This window comes from Stegodyphus dumicola, chromosome 7, assembly GCF_044657685.1.
Source record: "Stegodyphus dumicola isolate Sdum_Otavi_A_Nest chromosome 7, ASM4465768v1".
Classification (NCBI taxonomy): Eukaryota; Metazoa; Arthropoda; class Arachnida; order Araneae; family Eresidae; genus Stegodyphus; species Stegodyphus dumicola.
The window spans coordinates 15,793,641-15,820,784 of NC_140774.1; the positions used below are offsets into that span (position 1 = coordinate 15,793,641).

General features: G+C 34.8%; 1 protein-coding gene across 3 annotated transcripts in view; it reads right to left on the bottom strand.

Moving 5' to 3' along the window:
* Nucleotides 1–27,144, bottom strand: part of LOC118184145 (protocadherin Fat 4-like) — a 517,728-nt gene that overhangs the window by 85,584 nt on the left and 405,000 nt on the right. For all 3 annotated transcript variants that reach the window (XM_085819903.1, XM_085819902.1, XM_085819904.1), the window contains exon 57: nt 22,049–22,189. In XM_085819903.1, the coding sequence (XP_085676029.1) occupies nt 22,049–22,189 (141 nt within the window). The remainder of the gene's footprint in view (nt 1–22,048; nt 22,190–27,144) is intronic.

The window sequence follows — 27,144 nt, forward strand, 5'->3', positions numbered from 1 at the left end:
TGCTCGTGAAGCTTGCTCTTGGGATGAGTAAGAACAGGCGAGCCGTAATACAGGCGAGCCGTAATTGCCTAGAAAAAACGTTTCTGACCTGAAGCTGAAAACCCTCTTCCTTGCGGCGTGCTGGTAAAGAGGCGAAATTTCAACGAGTTACCTGCGTGTTGACATAGGACTTTCAAGACCAAGCGGATAGCCGTCCTGGGCAGCAGTGCTCCTGTTTCTGTTCTACAGTGGTGAAGTGGCGTCGACATCATGAGAACCAGTGTAAAGATGAGCCCGGCCGACATCAACGCTTGATAAGATACGAGTCCTCCACTTCAAGATGTCCCCTCAAGATAAGTTTTATTTTTTTTGGTGTGTTTGAACTTTAGGCAAGTTTTTCAAAAACGTCCTTAGCAGTAAAAACAACGTCGAATCTAAAATTTAACTCTCAGGCCTTAAATTGTTTCCCTTTCCTTTCTTTTAATTTACCAGACAAACCTTGTAAGGATCTAAAGTTTTACTAACGTTTATTTTATTTTAAATCTTTACTATCACTTCTTATTTTCTACTTCCGGCCAGAATTATAAGCGTGAAGGATTTTATGCAAAGTTTGTCTGGCGAACGCCAAGTATTTAAGTGTGGCCTTTTTGCCAAGCAAGAGAGAGGAAGCAGTGAGTTCGAAGCAGGCCGCTTACCTTAGAAGTTACGCAGTTGCTATTTGCCTTCCAGGCCAGAGGTTTTAATCCTCTTGATAAATTAAACGTATTGTAGTGTTCACAGTCTCTGTGCTACATACGCTTCCTGTTATTATAAGGCCAATCTTCCACGTGTGTTATTCCAAAGTTAAATTAGAGTTTAGTTTTATTTTTTATACCTTTTACGTTAGACCCCGAGTGGAGGGTCATTGTATTCCGAAGTACGGAAGTCATTGTATATAAAGAAAAATAAAGGGTTTTGTATACCCTTCGTCTGTATCCTGTCTACTTACTACAATTAGTGAACATAGCTTTAGTAAGCTCTCTGTTCCTAGTCAGGTCATTGTATGTTTCCGAAGAAGGTTAGAAGAAACATTGAACCTGATAGTGGCGCCCAACGTAGAAGAATAACCATGGCCGAGTTTCAAGAAGAACCTGTGCTGCCTGCAGAAACGGCTCAGAATCCAGAAATGCCAGCTGCCGCCCTGGAAGGATTTGGGTACATCATCCAGACCATGCGCGCTTCGATGAAACCAGAAGCAACATTTAATGGAAACTCACCGGTAACCAGTTTTTTGGAAAAATTGGATGACCACTTCATGCTCTACCCCGTGCACGAGTTTCAAAAAGTTACCTTAGCTACCAGCGCTTTGAGGGGCCAAGCGCTTAACTGGTTCAAATGTATCGGCAGAACTCTCTTGGGTCAAGCAGGAAGTCCCACCTATACTTATGAAAATTTCAAGACTGCCCTACTAAAAGCCTTCCCTGTTGTAAGGGATCGTGCGAAATTAGAAACGGAACTTTTTAGCATATATCAACAAAGAATCGAAAAACTTTCGAGCTTTATTTTAAGAAAAATTCACGTTTTCAAGCTCTTGTATGGAAACCGTCCGGATCCTGAAATAATTCAAGTGATTTTGCCGAGGTTACTACCCCAAGTGCAAGACTTTATTGAATTACGAAATCCGACTACACTGGAAAAATTATTTGAGCTAGCAATCCAGTTTGAAAGTAGAAGAACGGCGGACTTCGAAAGAAGACGCCAATATCAACAGCGAAACCAATTTGGTACGCCAAGACTACAGCAAACTCAAGCACATGGCTACGGAGAAAAAGCGAATCAGTGGGCAAGGAAACCCGAGCATTCAAAAACAGCCGGCGAACGTCGACAGTTCAATAGCAACCCAGGAAAAAAGTCTCAAGGCGAGTGGAGAAAGAAGGAAAGCACGGAAAGGAAAAATAATTTAAACTAAAACGGATTTCTGCTGACGAGAGGGTGCGGAAATCCGAAGGCCACGAAAACCCCTCTTCCTACAAGTTAAATACAGTAATGGTGAAAAATTTGACTCTTCCGAAGATTGAAGTCTTGGTGAATAATATCCCGGCCACCGCACTCCTGGATACCGGCGCGCAGTGTTCCTGTGTGGCAGAAGTCTTTTTTAGAAAGTATTTTCGCAAATACCGCATATATATTGCGGATAATACGACAGTATTAGCGGCGCAAGGAAAAGAATGTAAGTGCGTAGGTAAAGTACCTTTATATATCCGTATCAAGGACGAACAAGTAAAGGTGATGTTTTTTATAGTAAAGAATTTGCAAGCACATTTAATCCTAGGAATAGACTTTCTTTCAGACGCACAAGCTACACTGGATTTTAATGAAGCGTCCCTTAGGCTGACAATGAAACCAGTGCGTGTAGAAAAGTTTGAACCGCCAAGGTTAAATCTTGACCACCTGCCTAATGACGAGCAAGATAGAATCCGACAAGTGGTAAGTGAATTTGCTTCCTTATTTAGTGATATTCCAGGATTTACTCAGGTTACTAACCATAGTATTGACACCGGAGATGCATTGCCGGTTCGTCAAAAACCATACCGGTATGATAAGAATAAGGAAAAAATTATAGAATGGCATATTACCGATATGCTACGTAAAAAGATCATAACGCCCATCTCAAGTAGTTATGCTAGCCCGGTGGTTTTATGTAAGAAATATAATGATTATCCTTTGGAGCATCCAAAAAGGTAGAGATTCGCTATTGATTACCGTAAATTAAATTCCATAACGAAATATCCGGTATATCCGTTACCGATCATAGAAGAAATTTTAAGGAACATAAAATCAACCAAATTTATGACGACTTTAGACTTAACGAATGGTTATTTTCAAATAGGGGTCAGGCCTGAGGACGTGCCTAAGACTGCTTTTATAACCAAGTCTGGCACTTATGCATTTTTGCGTATGCCGTTTGGCCTTTCTGGGGCCCCAGCAACATTTCAGCGATGCATGGACATTGTGTTAAGACCTGTTCTTGGAAAGTCCACATTTATCTATTTAGACGATATCATTATTACTAGTGATAATCTCGACCAACATATACAGGATTTAAGACAGGTGTTTTCTTTATTAAATGAGGCCGGTCTAAAAGTTAATGTCAAAAAGTGCAAATTTGCAGCCCCTGAATTAAAATATTTAGGTTACAAAATATCTCAGAAAGGAATCGAGACAGACGAATCAAAAATAATCGCTGTACAAAAGTATCCGACTCCAAACACGGCGAAGAAGCTCTCTTCTTTTCTAGGATTTCGTTCATATTATAGGTCCTTTATAAAAGATTTTGCAGCTATTGCTGAACCATTGTTAAAATTAAAAAGGAAAAAGGCAAGATTCTCGTGGACGGCCGAAGCCAATAGTGCTTTCGAAAAATTAAAACAAGCATTAACGCAAGCCCCTGTGTTGAAATTTCCTGAAAAGGATGAAAATTTAGAAATTTCAGCGGATGCTTCGGATTATGCGGTAGGAGCGGTACTTTCGCAAAATCAGCAGCCCGTGGCATTTTTTAGCCGAACTTTAAATCAAACACAAAGAAACTATTCCGCGACCGAGAGAGAGGCACTTGCAGTTCTGTTAGCAGTGCAAAAGTTCCGAGTCTATTTTGGAAAGGCGCCGATAACAGTATATTCTGATCATGCGGCGGTAACTAGATTGTACTCAGGGAAAAATTTATCCCCAAGGTTAATAAGATGGGCACTCAAGCTGCAAGAATATAATCTGGTAATCAAGCATACCCCCGGAAAGGAAAATATCGTATCAGATGCCCTATCACGAATTAAATTAGACGAACAGGGTAATACCGTAAAAGTTGCAGTGCTTACAGCGTGTACAATAAATTCCCGAGAAACTGCAATAACCGAACTGGGTAAGGATCCTGAGTTTGGAAGTATTTATGAGTATTTGAAGGATCCTGAAAATTTTAGCCACCAAGATATTGTGGCGATAAGAAATAGGGCGGCCCATTACGAACTAATAGATGGTCTATTATTTTATACAAAAACTACGAATTCCAACAACGAATTTCGACCTGTTATCCCAGCTAGTCTTAGATTAAATATCCTGCAAGAGCTCCATGACAGCCCTTTAGCTTCTCATGCTGGTATTCGAAAAACTATCCAACGCGTACGCGAGGCAGTCTACTTTCCTGAACTGCAAAAGTTAACAAGGGCGTATGTCCAGTCCTGCCCAACATGTCAAGCCGTTAATTATATTAATTTCCGCCCGGCCGGGTTTCTAAATAGTATTAAATCCGAATTTCCCAATGAAATAATTGGCATCGATTTATTGGGCCCTTTCCCAAAAAGTCAGGTAAATAAAAGTCGCTATCTCCTTGTTATGGTTGATCATTTTAGTAAATGGACCGAAATTGTTCCCTTAAAACGAGCCTCCGCGAAATTAGTTACTGATTCTATTTTAAATAAATATATTTTAAAATACGGGGCGTCCCTAAAAGTTATATCGGATAATGGTCCTCAATTTGTAAGTAATATATTTGAAGACATGTGCAAAAAACTGGGCATACGTCATTTAAAAATGGTCCCGTATCGGCCGCAATCAAATATAGCGGAACGGGTCAACAGAAATATAGTGAAAATTATCCGTAGTTATGTTAAAAATTTTCATAAAAGCTGGGATAACTGTGTCAATGAATTTGCTTTCGCCCTTAGGACCGCAAAACATGATACAACGGGAAAAACTCCTGCTGAGTTATTTCTAGGCAGAAAGATTATAACACCGTTAGATAAATTATTTTATGTGCAACAAAGAGCCCCAGAATTTAAAATGGGTGATATAGAAAAACTAATTAAGGAGGCAAAGAAGAATACTGAAGTAGCACAGAGAAAACAAAAATTGTATTATGACTTGAAACGACGGGGAGTAACTTATAAAGTAGGGGATGAAGTACTAAAAATTAAGCATTCACTTTCTTCAGCACCAGAAGATAAAACTGCCAAATTTTTTCCACGATTTGAAGGACCATATGTTATAGAAAAAATAACTCACGCTGTTGTAGTGTTAAAGGCCAGAAATGGTGAAACCTGTTCCGCAAATATTGATCAAATTAAGCCCTACTTCGATCGTAATAAAATGCAAATCTTTTCAGATCTTTTGCAGGATCCGGCACGGCAAACACCGCAGGTACAAGTTCCAGAGGTGGGAAAACGACAAGTACAATGGCAAGCCAATGAGAGACAGAAGCAAGTGAAAAGAAAATTGCCCCGCGGAAAAATTGAAGGTAAAAAGAAAAAGAAGCCGTTCCACCGTCCAGAAAACAGAGTTCACGAACACCCCCAGAATGAAGAAGGGAGAAGGACGACGTATGTGAAGAGGACCAGGAGAAATGACGGCAACTATAACCCGGCTTTAAAACGGAAGATCGACTCATCCGACAGAACTCTCCGCAGCAAAAGTCGCCGAACTGCGGAAGGGCCATCAGCGGCGGAGGAAAAAGTACAAGAAAAATTTGAACGGCCAACAACGAGGTCCAAGCAGGATCACGACAGAAGTTTCCCGGTTCCGCCAAGACCAGCTGCCTTCAAACGGCCAAGACCACAAGCAGAGGACAAAAGGAAGGTGTTCAAGGGTGGCCGTACTGGTGAAAAACAGAAGCTTCCAGAGGAAAGCACTGAAGGGCGAGCCCGTACAAGAAGGAGGATCAACCAAGCTACTATCTGCTATACCTTTAAAGACTGGGTCCAGAAAAGGATGTCCGAATATTACAAAGATAAGTAAAATTTTATGTTACTTTGCAAACTTAAGTTAATCTTTCATTCTTACTGCAAGTGGCAGATTTCAAGAAGTTTTACCTCATGCGAGGTCTACCTTTATCGCCAAAAGGGCGAGAAATGAGTTGTGACCGATTTTCTTATTATGTTTTTCAATTACTCGCGCGTAAAACTAAAGTTGATGTATAATAGCGTTGTGTAAAGACTTAAATATTGTAAAAAGTTATTGTATAAATTTTATTTAAAACATTCTAGCAAGAAAGAAGTTTTAGTCTGAAAGACTTTTTGAAATGTAGTATTATTTCAATGTAGAAAGAATTGGCACTTGCTTTGAAAAGAATAGAAGTTAACAATGTACTACTAATGTATGTTTTCAAATGTGTAAAATTAACGGCAGGTTGATATGTTCTTAGATACATGTGAACTGTTATTTTAAATGTTAAGAAATACCGTGATATGGTAAAAGTGAAAGTAATGTTAAAAATTTGTTATTCGTGTGACTGTAAAGATTAAATCATGGTGAATATGTGGTAAAGGTTGAATGATGTAGTTAGGCTCTCTGACGCTACACTTTAGAGTTAGCCACTTTTAGAATAGTACCTCAGGGTTTAGAGTTGAAAGTAGGGTGTGTTAACAGGTCTCGTTATGTTGAATTTTAACACGTTAGTGTTTTGATTGTAGGAGGAAGTGTGGCACACGTAGACAGAAACACATTCGTGTTTGGTGTTCTTTTACAACACATGTCAGAGAGCACGGGGAGAGATAATTAAAATAGTCATGAATGAAATAAGAATGTTAAGAGAAGTATATTCTATATTTATTTATTATATTATATTATTTGCAATGTCATTGTGTAACATTTCATTAAACTAGTTTTCCTTCCAGATCTCTGGAAGGAACCAGAATTGAATAAAGCTCCTGTTTAGATGCAGTACAGATGAAAAAAAAAAAGATTGTTGTAGATCCTGGGAGCTGCTATTGTAACAAATTTCTTTCTTTTAAATTTTCTAGTTTCTAACGAAGTTATGATTGTAAAAGGTTGGCCTCGCGTTATATTCTAGAGCTAAAAGTTTTCAACAAGGTCGTTTTAGACCTCAGTTTCAAACTAATTAACTCTGGCGGGAAGTATGTAAGGATCTTAAGTTTTACTAACGTTTATTTTATTTTAAATCTTTACTATCACTTCTTATTTTCTACTTCCGGCCAGAATTATAAGCGTGAAGGATTTTATGCAAAGTTTGTCTGGCGAACGCCAAGTATTTAAGTGTGGCCTTTTTGCCAAGCAAGAGAGAGGAAGCAGTGAGTTCGAAGCAGGCCGCTTACCTTAGAAGTTACGCAGTTGCTATTTGCCTTCCAGGCCAGAGGTTTTAATCCTCTTGATAAATTAAACGTATTGTAATGTTCACAGTCTCTGTGCTACATACGCTTCCTGTTATTATAAGGCCAATCTTCCACGTTTGTTATTCCAAAGTTAAATTAGAGTTTAGTTTTATTTTTTATACCTTTTACGTTAGACCCCGAGTGGAGGGTCATTGTATTCCGAAGTACGGAAGTCATTGTATATAAAGAAAAATAAAGGGTTTTGTATACCCTTCGTCTGTATCCTGTCTACTTACTACAATTAGTGAACATAGCTTTAGTAAGCTCTCTGTTCCTAGTCAGGTCATTGTATGTTTCCGAAGAAGGTTAGAAGAAACATTGAACCTGATAACCTTAAGTTGTTTTTATGAATTTAAATGAAAAGACTCTCAGATGAGGTTAAGATTTTTCTTATTGTGATGTAATTGAATAAACTGATATTTAATCTGGAACCTCTTACAGTATGTTTTCTTTATATATTTAATATGTTTTTCCTATATTTCTTGTAAATGTTTTTCTTATGTTTTCGATCCTCTCACGGCGCGGTCCCGGGATGCATTTTTTTCACAACGCAAAAATGCTGTACACGTTTCACTATACGATCACTACCTTTCACGGCAAGTAGTTTCATACTTAACATTTAACATAATATGAATTTAAGATATAACATTGGTCAAGATGTCTTTACCAGATAAGTAATTTTTTTTTTTTTTTTTTTTTTTTTTTTGGATTGAATTCTCACGGAAATCTATATAACATTGGTGCGTGAAGTAAGATTCATAACATTATTTCCCGGCGTGAACTTAAGCTATTTAACATTTGGTGCCGTGACCTCTGCTTAGTGGGGGATCGGATCGAGAATTGAATTTGGATTTTGAATTTACCTATTTTGTGTAATTTACTTTTTAAGGAAGGAGTTAAATTTTATGTGCTAGGATTAATTAGAGTTTTTGATTTGTGTTTGCTTATTTGTTGATACGAGAGTGATAAAGTTTGAAAATGTGTGTGAATTTCAAAAATTTTGGTCTTTAACGTTAGGCAAACAGAATTGAACTTTAAAATTAGGAAAAATATATATTTTTTTTTTTTTTTTTGGATGTAGCAGAATAGGTACTGTACATTCTTACTGTTGAAAATCCTTGAGTGTTTTCTAGATGTGTATTTTTGATTTTCGACGTACTGATTTATGATACAAGATGGAAAATGAATTATTTCACGATAATCCTATGCTATTTGTATATCCTTGTAACAAGTTTCGAGTGCTTGTCTTTAAAAACTGGACTCATTTTTTGAGCACTTCTAAGAGAAAGAGATTAAAGACTCTAATTATTTTACTGAATGAGACAAGCCATAGCTATGCGTAGCTAGAAATTTTTTTTTTTTTTTGTTTGTGTGTGTTTTTGCTAATTATTTAACCTAGAATCTTGTGAAATGTGTAATCGTGAGGGGTAACGTTAGAGAAATTTTGATTATTTTGAATTGATTGAATAATATTTTGTGAAATGTATGTAATGTTTTCATAATTATCTAGCGTAGTATATTATTGCTTTTTGATTTACAATGTTTTGATTTGATTCCAGTATATTGTGTAAGGTGTTAGAAAATTTAATTTAGTATTGAGCAATGAATTTTATAAGTTCTTAAGGCATAATGATACAAATGAAAGAGTTAAAAAATTGAAGGTTATTTTTCAATTGCAAAATTCTGTTTTAAAGTGAACATGGGTTAGATTTGGATTTTACCTGAGATCAGCAATAGTGATGTTAGCATATTTAATTTTTTTTGGATTGAATTCATCAGCTTGAGTGAAGTTCTAATTAGTTTAATGAGTCAGAGTAATTGGGATTAGTTATCTTCTGAGTTTTAAGTTTGTGAAGAGTTGTCATGTGAGAGTTGTTTAAACAGTAGAAATTGAGTTAGTCTTGTGAATTGTAGAAAGTGAATTTTAATGAGAATTTTGGTGACAACGGGAATTGGTTTTATGAAATTTGTGAAATAAGTTTGAGAAGATTATTTACTTGCTCTGTACTCATGTGTGGAAATTTTCTGTTGATTACAAGTAGTTTGTCTTGAATTTGCTAGTGAATCGTAATAGATTTGATTTGAGTTATTGAATTTTCTTTCTTGGTTGGACTTGTTGCTGAATTTGGGGTTAATTCTTGTTTTGGCTTAAGTTTTGTATTTGAATTGGTAGTATCAAGATAGTTGTATCAGGTTTTTGTTTTGTTTTGGTGGTTTCTGCCAAGGTCCGTAAAATGTAAGTTCTCTGATGTTTGGTTTCTGTGGAAGAATTGAGATTTCTGTGGTCATAGGAAAATAGTAGAATTTGAGTTATGGATTTCATTTGTGTGATTTTTAGGGATTTTGAGTTATGAGTATTTTTTTTTTTTTTTTTAGTTTAGCACTTTTGAGAACTTTGCATTTGTTGCTTGCAGTTAGGTCTTGCGTGAAGTTGTAATGTCCTGAAAGCTCGTTTTCTTGTAAATACTTGCACTTCATGGTGGCACTTGACCTCTTACACCGGGAGAAACAGGAACTTGTTATCTGAGAAAACTATTGTTGTATCTTTTTCATTGTGTTGGTTCGGGATTGTAACGCTTCAGTCGGCGCACTTTTCTTTCCGAGATAAGAGATCTTATGTTCTCTTTCAACGTGTCTGGAGGTTTGCTTGATACGTAAAAGTTTGGGTCTGTCATTCATAATACAGCGCTTTTCTCAGCTTAATGGACGCGGTAAAGAGTTACTTTGTTTCTTTTGTTTGGGTGGAGGTGTTGCTGAAGGCTGCTACTTAGGTTACTATACAACATTTTGGAAGAGTCTGATGCAGAATAGATCTCAGTTTTTGCCTAAAATTGGGGGGTTTGTTTTGAACACTTTTTGATTTTTGATATTTTATTTAGTGTTCTAGTAACGTGCTTCAGTCCAGCTTTGATTGATTTCTTTGACTAGTTGAAATTTTTTTTGTGGACTTAAGGGATTTTTAGAATTACTGATTTTTTTTTTTTTTTTTTTTTTTTTGGTGTTGTCTTACTAAGGGGACTTAAGTTTGGTGTTGTTACTCACTCGTGTTTACTTTAAGGTTTGAAAAAAATTTTTTTAGCGACACTTCACTCTTGCTGGTTGATTTTTTTTTGGCTGGATTTGAATTACAGTGAAATATTTTTTGACTTGATATGGTTTAACATAATGCTTATTCGTGTATTTGTTTAGGTATTGCAGTTTAAATTTTTTTTTTAAGTATCACTGATCTCATTGCTCATTTGAATTATGTACGAAATTTTTACAGTTTAATGGTATTTTCATTTTATGTGTATATGTGTATCTTGGTAGTATTTGTAAATTTTTGGCCAAACGTTATTTTGTACATGCATTAGGTATTAGTATTATTTTTGTGTGTTTTGGATAAAATTCTAATTGGTATTTGCACAGCGTATTCTGGATGCTATTTTCGGAATTGATTTTGGTTGGATTGAATTTTTGGACAATCATGTTTTCTTTCTTTCTGATTTTTTTTTTTTTTTTTTTTTTTTTTTTTTTTTTGTGGGGTATTTTCGGCTGGTTCCGAGGTTTCTTGTGTTGTAACGTTCTTTTCTTTTCTAATGCTTTGCCCTGATCAGGCCTCTTCTGTTCTTAGACGTGATTGTTTGGGATTCATTCCTGGAAGTTATTCAATTTCGTAGTACTTAAGGGGGTCTTTACTCTTTGTTTGAATACGTTCATGTGACATATTTTATCTGGAATTGTTTGAATTATTAGTGTGTTTATTTTCTCAGGAATGTATTTTATGTATCTGCGGCGCGTTAATTATCTTATTTTTATTTATTTCATTTTTTTTGGTGTGAACAATTGGATTAGATTATTTCTTTCTTCGGGTGTGAGTATCCGAACACATTCAGTGGCTTATCTATCGTAAGGGAAAAATTGAAAGATAAAGTCTTCTTCAACTTTGAAAGAGTGATTGTTCTTCCTTGGTCGAAGGTGAGACGTAGGAGGGTGAAATCTGGTTTCTTTTAAGGTCAAGTTTCTCTACTAAGGAGTATTGTGGTGCTGAGTTCATATTCCGGGGTTGGTTGCTTTCATTTTATCGCGTTGAAGGCTGCAGGGGGGAGTTGTTAACACAATGATTTCTAACTACAGGGTTTTCCCTCGCTTGCATTGACAACTCCGTACTCATTTAATGTACTCCATGATTGTGCTCAGCAGAAATTGTCACAATAGTAGAATGTGCTCGACCTCAGGTGAAATTGTTTACATTAATGGACTGAAAAAGAGTGAATAGATAAATAAACGTTCAGGAATGTGGCCACACAGAGACTGCAACACTAATGTGATGCAATGAACTGAAAAAAAAAAAAAAAAGAGAAATTCTTTTTGTCATTATTGATTGATCTTAGACATATTTTGTTTGTGATTAACGCCTTATTTTTGTTTTTATTTTTGTATGTGTTCTGAGAATTTCTAGGTAATTAATTAAGTGATTTAATTGATGTTTTTGATTAATTATTTTTAATGATCTTCCTTGAGTATTTTAATTAGTAATTGCTTTGATTAATCTTGTTGTTTTACTTGCACATTTTGGACTTGGAATTTAATGTGTCAGTAACGTCACTGTACCAAGGAGTCGTGTGAAATATTGTTACATTATGTTATCCTTTAGCCTTATTGCACAGTATGAGTCATGATATTTTAAGAAGTGTCTGTCTGCTAAATTTTGGTAAACCAACATTTAATTCCTTAGGGGAAAGGAATGTTATGTAGAGAAATTATCTGATAGCGTTGTAAAAACTATGTGAATGATTTTATGATTTATGGAAATCTTAATTTTTTATTTGATTATGAATTATTTATTTTAAGGCTTTAATTTTGGGGAAAAACAGATGCTTCTGGAAATATTATTTAGTTTAAATGAATATTATTTATTTTCTTTTATTTGTAAATCTTGTACAAACTTCGATTCATTGTGAAAGAAGCAGGGAAAGGGAGGCAATTTTTGCCAAGTCATGATTTCGCGCGCTTTGTCCTTTAGAATGTTCGAGAAAGAATTTTCATTGTTAGTTGACCTTAAGAGAGGAAAGTACGTGACAGAAAGGTCAAAGGTTGCTACTTGTCTTTCAATGTAAGTCATTCAGGTTTTTGGCGATTGAGAATCCGGTTGTTGGCTAAGTGAAGAAAGGCGCGCATGCGCGATCACCCTTATTTCCGCATTCTGGAGTTGAAAACGCAAATTTTGCCATAATTAAGGGGCGATAAGTGAAGCCATAGTAGGAGCCCGGTTTGGGAAGGAGACGAAGGAAAATTTGAGTTGGATTCACTTTTTGACTCTCTCGCTGCTTAGACGTGGCTCTTGAAAACCGGCTTGAAGGAGATAGATGTAAGTGACTACGAGAGGTGTTTTCCGGCGGGGAGCGGCAAATATGCTCCCCGGCCGCGTTTTGGTTAAGAGGACTCTCTTACGCACTCACTCTTGGACTCGCTGATTTTCGGGCCGGCTGGACTAGTGGACGTTGCTCTTGAAAACTGGCTTGAAGGAAATTCGAGATGGATTCTCCCTCTTACTGACTGGCGGCTGGAACTTACTTGGGACGTTACTCGTGAAGCTTGCTCTTGGGATGAGTAAGAACAGGCGAGCTGTAATACAGGCGAGCCGTAATTGCCTAGAAAAAACGTTTCTGACCTGAAGCTGAAAACCCTCTTCCTTGCGGCGTGCTGGTAAAGAGGCGAAATTTGAACGAGTTACCTGCGTGTTGACATAGGACTTTCAGGACCAAGCGGATAGCCGTCCTGGGCAGCAGTGCTCCTGTTTCTGTTCTATAGTGGTGAAGTGGCGTCGACATCATGAGAACCAGTGTAAAGATGAGCCCGGCCGACATCAACGCTTGATAAGATACGAGTCCTCCACTTCAAGATGTCCCCTCAAGATAAGTTTTATTTTTTTTGGTGTGTTTGAACTTTAGGCAAGTTTTTCAAAAACGTCCTTAGCATTAAAAACAACGTCGAATCTAAAATTTAACTCTCAGGCCTTAAATTGTTTCCCTTTCCTTTCTTTTAATTTACCAGACAAACCTTAAGTTGTTTTTATGAATTTAAATGAAAAGACTCTCAGATGAGGTTAAGATTTTTCTTATTGTGATGTAATTGAATAAACTGATATTTAATCTGGAACCTCTTACAGTATGTTTTCTTTATATATTTAATATGTTTTTCCTATATTTCTTGTAAATGTTTTTCTTATGTTTTCGATCCTCTCACGGCGCGGTCCCGGGATGCATTTTTTTCACAACGCAAAAATGCTGTACACGTTTCACTATACGATCACTACCTTTCACGGCAAGTAGTTTCATACTTAACATTTAACATAATATGAATTTAAGATATAACATTGGTCAAGATGTCTTTACCAGATAAGTAATTTTTTTTTTTGGATTGAATTCTCACGGAAATCTATATAACATTGGTGCCGTGAAGTAAGATTCATAACATTATTTCCCGGCGTGAACTTAAGCTATTTAACATTTCTAAGCCTAGCTGCAAGGACAAAGTTATTGGCGTACTTTTGCACATATGTCATGCAAATAATTCCTGAATGGCAACTGGCTGAATATCATAGCAATGAGGCATCGAAATACACATCAGAAGATTACCTTAAGTGTACATTTTTCTAAAACGTTCTTATTAAGGAAATTTAATAAATTCTGCAAAAGCCGCATTCCGCTGCACCTCTCCATGCATTTTTTACTTCCGTATACGGAGTAAAGGAAGAACTGTAATCGCAAAAAATTTTGGGTATCATATTTTTAAAAAAATACCCCTTTTGACCACTCTCGAATCAACTGGAACGATGTTTTTGCATGATATGTGTACGTATGGGCAGAATGAAGGACTCCTTTTCAAAAACGGTTTGTAAAATGGATTTCAAATGGATTCAGAAGAGATTTTTGCATATGAAATTGTTGTAACATGTAGTGGTGCACCTCCCTTTCCGGCTTCAATCGAACGCACCAAACATATATATATAAATAACATAGAGTGTGATGACAAATAGGGTATATATACACATAGTTTTATATGTTGTGCATCGAAAAATCTATCTTTCGAATTGCTTGTTTTTGCGTAGAAAGTCTAATTTTAATTGTAGGAAAAAAATGTTTAACTCTTTTTAATTGTATTTAGTGTTTTGCATTTTTGTGTATTTAATAATTTTTTATGACTATGTTTTGAGTTTTTACGTATTTTTGCTTTGCCACGAAGTGAGAACTGAATTAATTGTATGAGAGATATACCTGTAATAAAATTCGAGAAAATAAGTTTAAATGTAGTGCAGCAAAAATGCATATAATTTAATAGGCCGTACATGGAACTCATGTGGCAACCCCATCATATCGTTTAAAACTTTATTAATATCTGTAACTCTATTAAAAATGCCTATTTTTTAACAACATTTACAAAAGTGTTTCATAGAATTATATTTACATAGAATATATTCTCAGATAACCATTAGAATTCATTATCTTCTTTCAGACCTGCGCCCACCAGCGGCCGAGCGGTAAAGTCGCTAAACACTGGTAGTTCGGTCCGAGGTTCGAATCCCGCGAACGGGCTGGCTGCATGGGCGTTTTCGTGGTTTTCTCCATGTGTAACGTGTATACGAGCTAGTTTCCCTTAGAAAGTCCTCCACGAAGGCATCCCTCCTCTTAGGCAGATAGCCCTCGAGGCTTTGCCATAATCATGCACACACACACACACACTTTCAGACTTGCCAAAGTAATGCCAATTGTAAATGTATAATATGTCCACAAAAAAGGTATATGAGCATATGGCCGTATCTCACAAAAAATTTTAAATATTGGCTTGAACTGAAAAATATAAACATCAGACGAACTTAAGCCGACTATTCCAAGAACGGTTTATTGCAGAGTCATGCGAAGTTTGCAAGAAAACGTCGTCAAAATATTTCTTCTCATCTTGAGTGATAGAAAAAGTTCCATTAAATTTCCATTTATGAGCCAATATTTCTAGGAATACTTTTTCAACAATTCAGAGAATTTTAGTAGAAGTTCGATATGCGTCTGTTATATGAATGAAAGTTACGTAGATCAAAAAAGAATTTCTTTTGAATTTTCTGCCGCATTAAATTTTTCTTACATCTATTAAACATCGGTTTACGCCACACTGAGGTAACTGTCAAAGCGTTGAGAAAGAAGTAATCAAAACTCAATGTTTTATGTGATATGCAGGATATTAAATTTCACCTTCAACCAAAAATAGGAATTTAAACAGCTATTTTTATTGCCTGAAGGAAATTGTTTTCCCAGTGAATAGTATGTTGGGCAATATTTTTAAAAAGAAAATGTAAATATCTCTCGAAAATATTTTATTTTATTTTATTTATTTATTTATTTATTTTTTTTTAAGAAAGCATTTTTTTTAAAATTCTTAGAGTTCAGGTGATATGTTCTAAAAATAAACACTCCAAGAGTAATGGTTCTTATTATTATCTAAAATTTAAGTTATTTAGGATTAGTAGATTATAATTACCATAATATAAATAATTTACTGTGTACCCGTTTGACTGATATACAGTTAGGAATTTAGATATTTTACTTGATTAGTTTTGTTTGGTGAAAGATAAATTGCTGGCGATCCACTGGTTGGACACTACGTATTTGTTAGAGAATCAGTTCTCTTTTAACGAAAGTAAAATAATATTAATGCTCGCAATAAAATCATAATGTCTTTGGAAAACTTTCTTGTTAGCCCGAATGGGTTTTTACTATCAAACGGGTTTGTGCGTCTCCCACGATAAACGGCAAATCACTTTTCAAATTGTTGGTACCAAATGCTATTCTCCCTGTATTATTTAAAAAAATAAATAATGAAGAATCTGCATCCATATACATGAAAAAGCGACGATACCTAGACATCCACACAATTTTGAATATCTTTGTCCTCCACCCAAACATGTGCACCTGGAAGACCGAATTTTTAATTTCAGATTTTATATTTCATATTTTATAAAACATTAATGAATTTTTAATTGACAAAAACTGAACGAATCGAAAGCGAACAGTGACAACACTATAAAAAGTAAAATATTTTTATCTCCAGCGCGCGAGACTGTCTGCCGGAAGTCGTAAGATATGCTGTTTCTAAATATTCTGTAATTTTGCTGTCGAATTGAAATTTATGTGACCTAAGCACTGAGAAAAGACTGGGGAAAAAATAGAAAAACGTATGGCAACACTTAACACTGCAACGGGAATTCTAAACATATGTGCTATGTTGCTTCTTAAAATTTTTGTAATTTTGTTCGGAAAGATAGCGGTGCTTAAAGCATGCAGGGGTGTATGCAAGAGCATACTAATAGACTGCTAGCTTAACTCTTTCGCATCGAAGTAACGCCCGTTCATTCAGACAACGGCAAACCGCCCCAACGCCTCGTTTATTTCCTACCTAGTTCTTTCCCCTCCACGTTAGTGTATAGCTCATTGGTTTCGCGATTTGTTTAAAGACATGTCAGTCATTCTTTTGAAGCAAATAAAGGAGAAATACGGAAAGCTATTGACGTTCGCAGGTGCAGTCCGGCCCTAACGTGAAACTGCACACAATGGATGAAACCGCAGAGGGAAAGCAAAACTATTCCAAGACAAATTCGTAAACACGGGCGTTTTCGATGTTTGTTGAAAACAGATTTGGTCGTCTCTCGATGCGAAAGAGTTAAGGAAAATGTAAAAAAACTCCTTTTGGCGATCGGTAAAATCTGAACTCTTTCAGACTTTTTTCCATGCTGAATGTGATTCAGTAGAAACTGCATAATACACAATACAATGCATCATGAGATATAATACATGAGACGCACACACAGATGCTGACAATCAGATTCAGGGTGGCTTAATTTCCATGCTGTTCATCCGAAATTTGAAATGTCCCTGAACAGCGTTTCGCCCACTATACCATCCATAAATACAATTGCTTAGATCCAGACTTTCGTTAGCTCAACAAAAATCAGACAAGCTGATAAACCTGCCTTTCTTTGACTTTTCACAGCCCAATGAGCTCCAGTTCATTGCTTCAACCATTAGGCCTAGTTGCGAGTTTCATTCTCAGACGGGAGAAATAAAAGTTAGAATTAACATAACGGTAACACTATTTTATGTTCATTTTGTCATGTAACTTCTATTTCTGGTCTCAGCGTTCACCAAAATGCAAATTGAGTGGAGTTTAGATAGCAAGCAAATATGCAATTTAAACAGAGAGAAAATAGTTTCATTTGGTGACATATCTGATTCTCGTAAGTGATCCTAGCAGTTTATATATCGAAGTTATGCATTGTGTTTTATATAATTAATCATTTAGTTTGAAAAAAATCACGCAAGTAATGGCCAATACGTCTCGTTAAATGTGACTTTCATCTACATGATTGTAGTGTTGATGAACATTCGGCTAAGTTTGTAGAGTCATTAGGCCTTTTTGGAAGCAGGCAAGATGAAAAACTAGCAACGCCTTCGCCGAGAATCGAACCGCGGACTTCTGGAATACGCGCCCAGTGTGCAGACCACAACACCACAAAAGTATGCAAAGAAGGCGGGAGAGATACCTTATAAGTTTAACATTCTCTCTGCGTTCTTGGTATTTATAATTTAAGGTACGAGTAGGGCGAACACGAGAATTCTTTCATAGAACAGGAAGTGTAAACACAATATAGTTTTAATAGTTATTAGGTTAATTCATCTAAGCACAATAGACAGTTAGATGAGAGAAATCTATTGTGCTCGTGAGGATCAATTTTATAAATCAAAGTAAAATAGTTTACTTAAAATGAAATAACAAAAGAGACTGAAAATAAAATTTGAATGTAATATATGTATAATATAATTTTAAAAAATAGGAAAAAAATCTGAAAGCTTTCAGATTTTACATTACGTTCCAAGGGGCACTTTTTTTTATGTTTTCTGTGTTACCTTTATTTATTAAATATGATGTTCTTCGCATTTAAACCATGAAATTCAATTCAAGAGCAATATCGCAAAATAATTTTTAAATGAGCCTATCTTTAGAATTTTCGATATATAGTTTCGGAGCGCTGGAGATAAAAAGGTCTCCTCCCGTAAAGTGTTGCCATTGCTCACTTCGAAATCATTCGTAATCAAAAATTCGTTAAATTTTTGCAAAATATGAAATAGATAATAAAACAAATTCCAAGCATTCGATGAAACATATTTTTAAAGTTTCAATGATTAAATAATCGATTTTAAAGCAATTTCATATCGCCTTAATCGTACACTTGAAAATGAAACGATTAGAAGACATAGGGCGCTCTTGCCATTTGTGACAGATCCCTCTAGAAAACCGGATCGACCTACATATACTTGACATTCATCACTCTTCTTTTCCCATTGACAGAAAAGGAGTTTCCAAAGCACTAGTTCATTCCTTTTCGAATTCTCTAAGCGAAGCCTGCGAGAAACAAAGGAATACCTGGAGATGTATTTCTTTATTCCTACCGCGTTTTTTGAAATTCAAATAAGGAGAATGCGGATAAACAAATACGAAGATGCTGGGGAATGCTGACAATTGAGCTGACTGGTTTAATATCTCTTTATCTTCTCAGATAAATTAAATCGTATATCTGTCAACACTATAGCTTTTTAAATCAAAGCAGCCTGAAATTTAACTGTCGTATCTCGTGCTTATGACAAAATTAAACATATAACAGACATAAGCAATTCCTGAAGGAAAATTGGCAAAATTGGCAAAATTACCTCACGTTCTTCTGTTACCATAAAAAGAAAATTGCGGAAACTAGTTATTGACGGTAGTGTACAGGGCTTCTACTACCTTAATAACTTGAGAAAAGACTATCCAATCGAATTACGAAACAAGAGCTCTAGTTTATTCAATTAGATTATAAGAAAAGAGCTCTCAGATCGGTAAGGTCAAGTTATAGAGATAGGAAGCACATAATTTGTGTGTGCTTTGCCGTTTTCAATCAAACTGGCAGACAATGTAAAGGCAGTAAAATGGTAACAAATAGCTAGAATACATTAACAATAAATGCAATAAGCGAAAATACATTGTTCGCGCGTTGTCCTTAGAGATTTTGTAGTCGTCAGAGATCTCCTAACCAGACAATCCGTATTACTCAAGTCTGATCTTAATTTTACGTAAGTCTCATTTCAAGTATCGTATTTTTGTTTCCTTTCTCATGACAAAAAAAAAAAAAAAAAAAAAATCTGATGTGTACACCACATGACGCCCTTGTACGGAATATTAAATTATACGCATTTTTTCTTGCATTTGATTTAAACTTATTAGATTGAATTAAATCTACTTCGCCGACAGCGCATAAATCACAACGCAATTAATGTATTCTTTAAAATTCAGTCTATTTGTTTACCATAGCGACACTCTGGCGCTAGGTTCACTTAACAGTATTATATTTCGTTCCTACTATGACTCAGAATGCAAAAAATTTATATCATTTAAAGAATTATCTAATCGTTGCCACATGTTCTATTCAAATACTATAATAAAGCTAGAACGATGTATAAAAGAAATTAAGTTAACCAAACAAAAAAGAAACAGTTTTTCACAGACGATTGAGTACTTCTCATTCAATTAATTCAGTTCTCACTTTGCGACAAGGCAAAAATACATAAAAACTCAAAATATCTGTATTAAAAATTACGAAGTAAATCTTAAACACTTATTTCCTCGAAAAAATTCCAGAACGGATTAAGCATGATTTAATTCGCAATAATAAATGAAGGCGTTATCTTTGTTGTTGCGAAGCTAAGTTTATCTAGATTGCCAACAAATCCACTATTCCCCTGTTTCAAATGTAAACAAGCAATGGCCGCAATCAAAAAAATTATCAGGCTTAGCGGCACTTAAACAACTTTAAAATTGTTGATAATTCTAAAAATATTGTATACAGATTTACTAAAACCTTAACCGGAAGATAAGAACAACATAATTCAATCACTTTTAAAGCAAAAAATGTACAATTTACAAACATATAAGACTAAAGAAACTGAGATCACTGAGCCGGGTAACAGAGTGGATATATATATAAATATATTTATATAGGTTTGGTGCGGCCGATTGCAACCAAAATACGAGGTGCACATCTACATGTTATAGCAGTCCTATATACAAAATTTCAACGTTCTGAGGCTACTCGTTTTTGAGTTATGCGAGATACGTTCGTACGTACGTACGTACGCACATACGTACATACATACGTTCGTACAGACGCCACGAAAAATTATCTTCAGAATTAATTTTAAAGCAGTTTTATAAATTTTTTGGAGGAAAATAGTCTTTATTCTGTCCTTACGTACAGATATCACGCAAAAACATCGTTAAATTTCATTCGATAGCGGTCAAAATGGATATTTTCGTTGAAGTATGCTGCCTGAAACTTTTTGCGATTACAATACCTCCTTTTTACTTCGTACAAGGAAGTAATAGTAGATAAAAAAGCTCAACACAAACGATGAAGAACTATGGATGGGTAAAAGACTTGAACGTCGGAAATTTAAAAAAAAAATGATAAAAACTAGTACTGCGTTCCAATTTTTAAAATTTTTCATGCATTTCCATCCAGCATATTGGAATAAAATCGAAAAAAAAATCTAAATTAGGCGGTCGCTCAAAACGGTGTTTGTTAAGTTTTCTTTAGGCTTCACTCAGCCCGGACTCTAACAGTGTACTGTTCCACTCACTCCTGCTAACCCATTTCTGTTTGTCTTTTCAGCTTTATTATTAAGCTTCGTTTCTTTCATACTTACGCCATATAAAATTCAACAGCAAAATTACAAAAATTTAAAAAGCAGCATGTGTTTAGAATTCCCGATGAAGTTTTGGGAAACATTTTTCATTTTTGTTTCAAACTTTTCTTAATTTATGACATTAGTGTACCGTTTTCTGACTAAGATGGCTATGCAAAACTTCTTTTTGTCTTTTTATTATTAACATTTTATGTATTGACTTTATTTATTAAATATTACGTTCTTGGCACTTACGCCACATAAAATTCAGTCGAATACTAAAATCACAAAATATTTAAAAACAGCATATCCTTAGAATTACCGATTGACAGTCCTGCGCGGGGAAGATAACAATGTTTTAATCCATACAATGTTGACACTGCTCGCTTCTAAATCGTTGAGTTTATTAAAAGTCCATTAAAGTTTTAAAAACATGAAGTATCAAATTCAAAATTCAGTTCCAAGTGCACATGTTCGTGTAGAGGACTACGTTATTAAAAATTTCATGGCATTACTCTCGGTATTCGAACCACAGACCATCCAGTTGCTAGTTCGATGTGTTAACCGCTTACACCCTCACAGCAATCACAAAGGAACTGATGACTCTTTATATGTACAACTTTTAAAACGTAACAACATATATGAGGTACATAGTCTTATCTTCCAGGAATAAAAGCATATAAATTTTATTACATTATACCACCTTACAAGCGTACATTGTTGAAATTATGTGTAACTTGACAAATCACACATTCAATTTATGGCATATCGAGTATAAGTTTAGATCATAACAATAGGTTTTACAATTCTGGTTTTTAAATTTCTGCACGTCCAGTCGTAATCGTAGAATGCAAACACGATCTTTGATAAATCCTTAGAAGGAAAAAAAATCGCCGGATTTAAATCGGTCGATATCGATGCAAAACTACAACTTTTATTACAGAATTTTATATAGCTTTTATTATAGCTTTTATTACTTTAAGACATCAAAAATTAAACATGATATAATGAGCATAACTCGACAAAATTATCTTTGAGAAGGTACAGTTTTCCTTCAAAACCTCAGCAATAATCTAAGTTTGCATGTATTTTCATGCATTTAATTATTTTTCTTACGCGATATGCATTATTTTTTTTAATTGATTGATTTATTTGATTTATTGATTTATTTGATTGAAAACTTACCTGCTCTGTTGATTTCTCGTCCGAACCTATGACGACCAACATTTTCCGCCCGAACTTTCAAAGAATATCTGTCTCGCTTTTCACGATCTAAACTGGCCGTTACAGTTAGACGTCCAGTATCGGCTTCCATCACAAAAAGACCTAGAAAGATATCAAGAATATCTAGTTTCAAAAGCTATATCCATTGTACATTATGTAAACATATAAATGCGCAAAAAAAAGAGGGATTCTATATCTCCTCTACTGAGCAGAAATTTAACTTGCTTTCCTCATGTCTCGAAGCGCACCTTAAGCATTGCTTGATACAAAAATCGTACTTTTTTCTGAAATGTTATATCTATTTTTTCCATATTTCGAATCTGCGACTCCAATTATGCCTAAATAATAAATTTTGTAAATTTTGGTAAGACATTTACTGAGAAATTTAAAAATTTATCTTGGCGCACTTTTTACAGTTTGCGCCAACAATACTTCACTTGGCGAAATTCTTAATTTATGGTAATATATTTTCCTTTCGCTTTCATTGCGAACGAGCGAAAAAAAAAGTTCTTTCATTCATTCTTTCAAATACTTTTAAGAAAGTGCGTAAAACACATTTGGCGTTTATCGCCTGAAACAAATATGGCAAATTTCAAAACGCGCCAATATATGAATTCGCGTATATCTTGGGAAATTTGCATAAAAAAACTATAATTCTTTGCAGGTATCCCTAGAAATGCATCTATTTTAAGGTTATGGGAATTTTTTTTAAGTTATAATTCGAAAAGTGTTTCAGAAAAGTTATAAAAATTACTAAAAATACACATTTTAAAAATAAATCGGAAATTATCAGCGAATTTCATTTGGATTAAACCTGAATTTCAAATTATGAAAGTAGGAATCAAATAAGTTTAATAAAAAAGAGATAATAATAAATATATACCAAGTTCAATTAACACTGATTACTTAAAATTTTGAGAGCTAATGATTTAAAAACTACTCGCTCGTTTTTTACAAAACTTGGCACTTTGGCATAATTTCAGTGGCAGAATCGGAATATGGAAAAAAATTGGTATGTCATATCAGAAAAAGTCCGATTTTGTGTCAAAATATCTATGTTAGAACAATGCTATATATAAATCTAATATATATCCTATGTCGCGGTTTCGAAACATGAAAAACGCAAGTTATATTTCGTCAATCGGCCCAGCAGAACGTGAAATATAGAACTGCCCCCCTTTATTTCGGGGGGGGGAGGGCATATTGAACATTGTATAAATATTATAGTTGCATATTATAGTCGACTGCCTCAATGAAATCTCTCATGTCTTTTCAAATCTGAATTGAATTTGTGTCTTATTCTGGATGTACGAGGAGGCAATCATATCAAAACATAGCCCTAAAGAAAAATAAATCTCTTTTCACGTATAGAGGCACATGAAGGACTCAGTTAATGCGTGTCATATTAACATACAGAATGTAAAGTATAAATACATATATATGTGAAAACATGGATATGTTTAAATTCCAAATACATTTTTCTTCCTAAGATCGAGAGAAGAAATGCATACAAAATAACCCAATTCCGTTTGGTATGGTAGATAAGCATTCAAAAATCATGTAAAAAGAAACGATATATAGATGAGGAAACAGAAGACTGTCACGGACGTGAAAACGTAATATAAATACAAAGAATATCTGTAAACAAATCATATAAAATCTTAAATCAGTTCCGCGTAGACGGTTTATAGATTGTAACATATTTTATATAGCATTTTTATTTTTTGATGTAAATGATCAAAAAATTGTTTTTGATGTTCAATTAAACATAAGCCGATGGATATCGCAGTTTTTTTTTTTTTTTTTTTTTTTTTTTTTTTTGGTTAAGCTTAAGAAGACTACTTAAAATTTAAATGATAGGCATTGTCTTATACCTTTTAGGAATCTATTTAGTGATTGATTTTGAAACTGGTAAATCATTTCGAAATTCAAAAAAGAAAAGAAAAGAGGGAGAGAAAGAAAGCAAAATAATAATAGAAATAGAAGTACATGAAGTTCAAAAGAGCATAATAATTTTTCTTCGGACGGTCTCATGGAAAACAGATGAAGTATATGAAAATATTTTGGTCTATTTAATTACGATAGAACACTCAAGGGCTAATCGTTAGAGCATTTAAGGGCTGCCTCACCTAAGAGGAGGGATACATGCATGAAGGACTCTCTGAGGAAAACTGACACATATTCACGTTACACTTGGTGGAAACGACGAAACCCAAGTATGCAGCCTGGCAGTTCCCCTGGGATCAAACCTAAAATAGGTCGAATTATCAGTAATCAATGGTCTTTCCACTCGGCCACTGGTGAGGTCGTGAATTTTTAGTGATGTATGTAAATGAATTTGTGCATCCGGTCTCAGAGAGAAAATCTCAAGTTAAAAGTAGTGATGTACAAATAATCTCGACGTACTCTGTCATAATTAGCTGATCTTGCATATTCGAATGGACTGAACTAGATTTATCTGATTAAGGTAAAGCACACTTTCGGGCTGCTCGTCTAAGAGATGTAATGACTTCGTGGAGAATTTTCTAAAGAAACCGCGATCGCATTCACATTAGGTACGAGGTTATGTTAGGTTTATTGAAATATGATAAAGCACATAAGAACTATCTACCTAAAAAGAGAGAGATGTCTTCGTGTGGATCTTTCGAAAGAAAAATGGCTTGTATTGATGTTATATATGGTGGTCAAGAAACCCTCCCATGCAATTTGTACGTTTGCCTGGATTCAAACCCAGACAGAACTACCAGTATTAAACGTCTTTATAACTCGGGCACTCATGGGGTTACGCATGGCCGAAAACATGAAAATATCATAGCAGCCAATCCGTTCGCCTTAAATACGCGGCCGTTTCTGCCAAATACCCATCCAATCTTCTGAATACGAGCTAATAGCAGCACTCGTGTAGCGGAATTATCTGAATTAGGTGGTACATAAAAGAAGCATAAAAATGTAATCCAAAGGATCACAGCCCATAATAAAATAGACTAATTTAGGCGATATGCTGTTTATACTAGCCTTTTTCCTACAGTACTGTGGAATATACTCCCATAACTTAAAGTTTCAACTGTCAAATAGCATTTTATAGCACTTTTAATGCATTATATTGTTTGAATAATGAACATCACGATCATTTATAACATTAGAATCCGCTATCTTTTGAATCTTTGCTTAAATTATAATTTGTTGGTCATAAGATTTCTAACATTTGTGCAATTATTAAAATTTAAGCTTTTCATATTAATTCAAGAAACTTTAGACTAGATCTCATCTAAATATTCAAACTCCTAGTCAAAGTTTCTCTCTTAAAACTGTTAGTTATTAAAGAACTTATTTCATTGAATTTCCAGCGGAATGATTCTGTTCAAATTAATCTTCTAAGACTTTACATCAATTATTGTTGATATGCGACTCGTTAAGTAAACATCTTAATGCAAATGTTCATGTAAACATATCAACATGAACCAAAGCTCATTACAGATTAGGATATTCCAGTCTTCCAGAAACCAAAGATAGGCGTCATTTATGAAGGAACTTCAATGCAATCGTGTATGAAGGGAAGATTAAAATTACCTAAATCAGTAAATTCTACACGCTAAAATACCGTTTTAAACTGCTTTAAAGACCTCGATCCATTTGAAAGTTTACTACATTTAATCATGCAGCAGTATACATTAATAGAACATCGTGTAATTAAATTTTATTTGATAAGATTCTGTCTTATCATTACATTTTTCAAAGAACTGTGAACAAACTTTTAGATCAAAACAGATGATTTGTATAGGCCAAATATTTGAACTTTCCTTTTCTATGAAGTGGGACAACCAAATTACTTTAGAATGGCACAAAAAATAAAAGAAGTAGCACACAGACCGTTTCCAAATGTTTTGACGTTTCTCATTATATTTGCAGAGATGTTTTACGACATTTTTTTATTCTAAATGTCCTATTTGATAAGCATTTCTTTCGACACCGTTATTTCCAAGGCAACAAAACCATTTGCAGTATTAGAAGAGGTATTTTATCACGTTCCTCTAGAACAGCTTCTCAAAGTCAAAGGACGGTTAATGACCGACATTAGGACAATCCGCTTTTTAAAAGTCCAAAAGCGCAAAAATCCATGGATGATACATCAGGAGATTTATTAGGGAAATGATTGAAATATATGGCCTTGATACACGTTTCTTGTTCCATTTTTTGCAGGAAATTAACAGTGAATTTTGAAGTGTAGTTGCTTGCTTTTTCTTTATGCAGTTCTGATTGACGGCACTGTGGGTAAAGAGAAGGTATTTCATATATGATTGTTTGGGCATGAAATATATTCCTGATAATATGCAGAGTCGATCTTAACATTTTCCTCTACTATCTTTATTTTATTAATTCAAGTTATATGAAAACCAGCAGGAACCGTAAATCCTTTTGAAAACTCCCATTAGATTCTTTGAACCATGTTTAAAGATTTGTTTCTCCTCTTTTATGATAATAAATGGATATCTTTCTATTGCATTCATTTGATAAACTGAAGATTCATCTATCGTGACAACATATTTCCATTTTTAAATAGGCACAAGTGTTTCTTCTAACGAATTCTGCAACGCATTCTGCGTTCGATGGTATGTTGTGGCGAAAGACGATGCACAATATGTTTTTTCGCCTTTTTAAGATTAAAATTAACATTAACCACTTTGTTTGTACTGAGCTGTTTAAATGTAGTAAGCATTTAAATGACTTTGCAACTGCATTTTTTACTGGCGGAATTTTTTTATATTAAAGAGATTACCTTTGCAATATTCGAAACATTCCGTTTTCTCCTTGGATATGTATTTGGAACGATTTTTCCACTTTAAGCTACACTTTGACGTTTTGTTTCCTTTCTTCTTGAAAACATTACCAATCGTGGGTTTAGATATCGAAAACCGTGGCTTTCACAGAGTTGTTTAATAACTAGATACAAATAATTTTCTTCGGAAAGAGCGCAAACATAGGCTTCCGTGTATTGCTTCTTTTAAACGCGCCATTTGCATGAAACCAAAACTATCAAATAGCAGACGATAATTTAT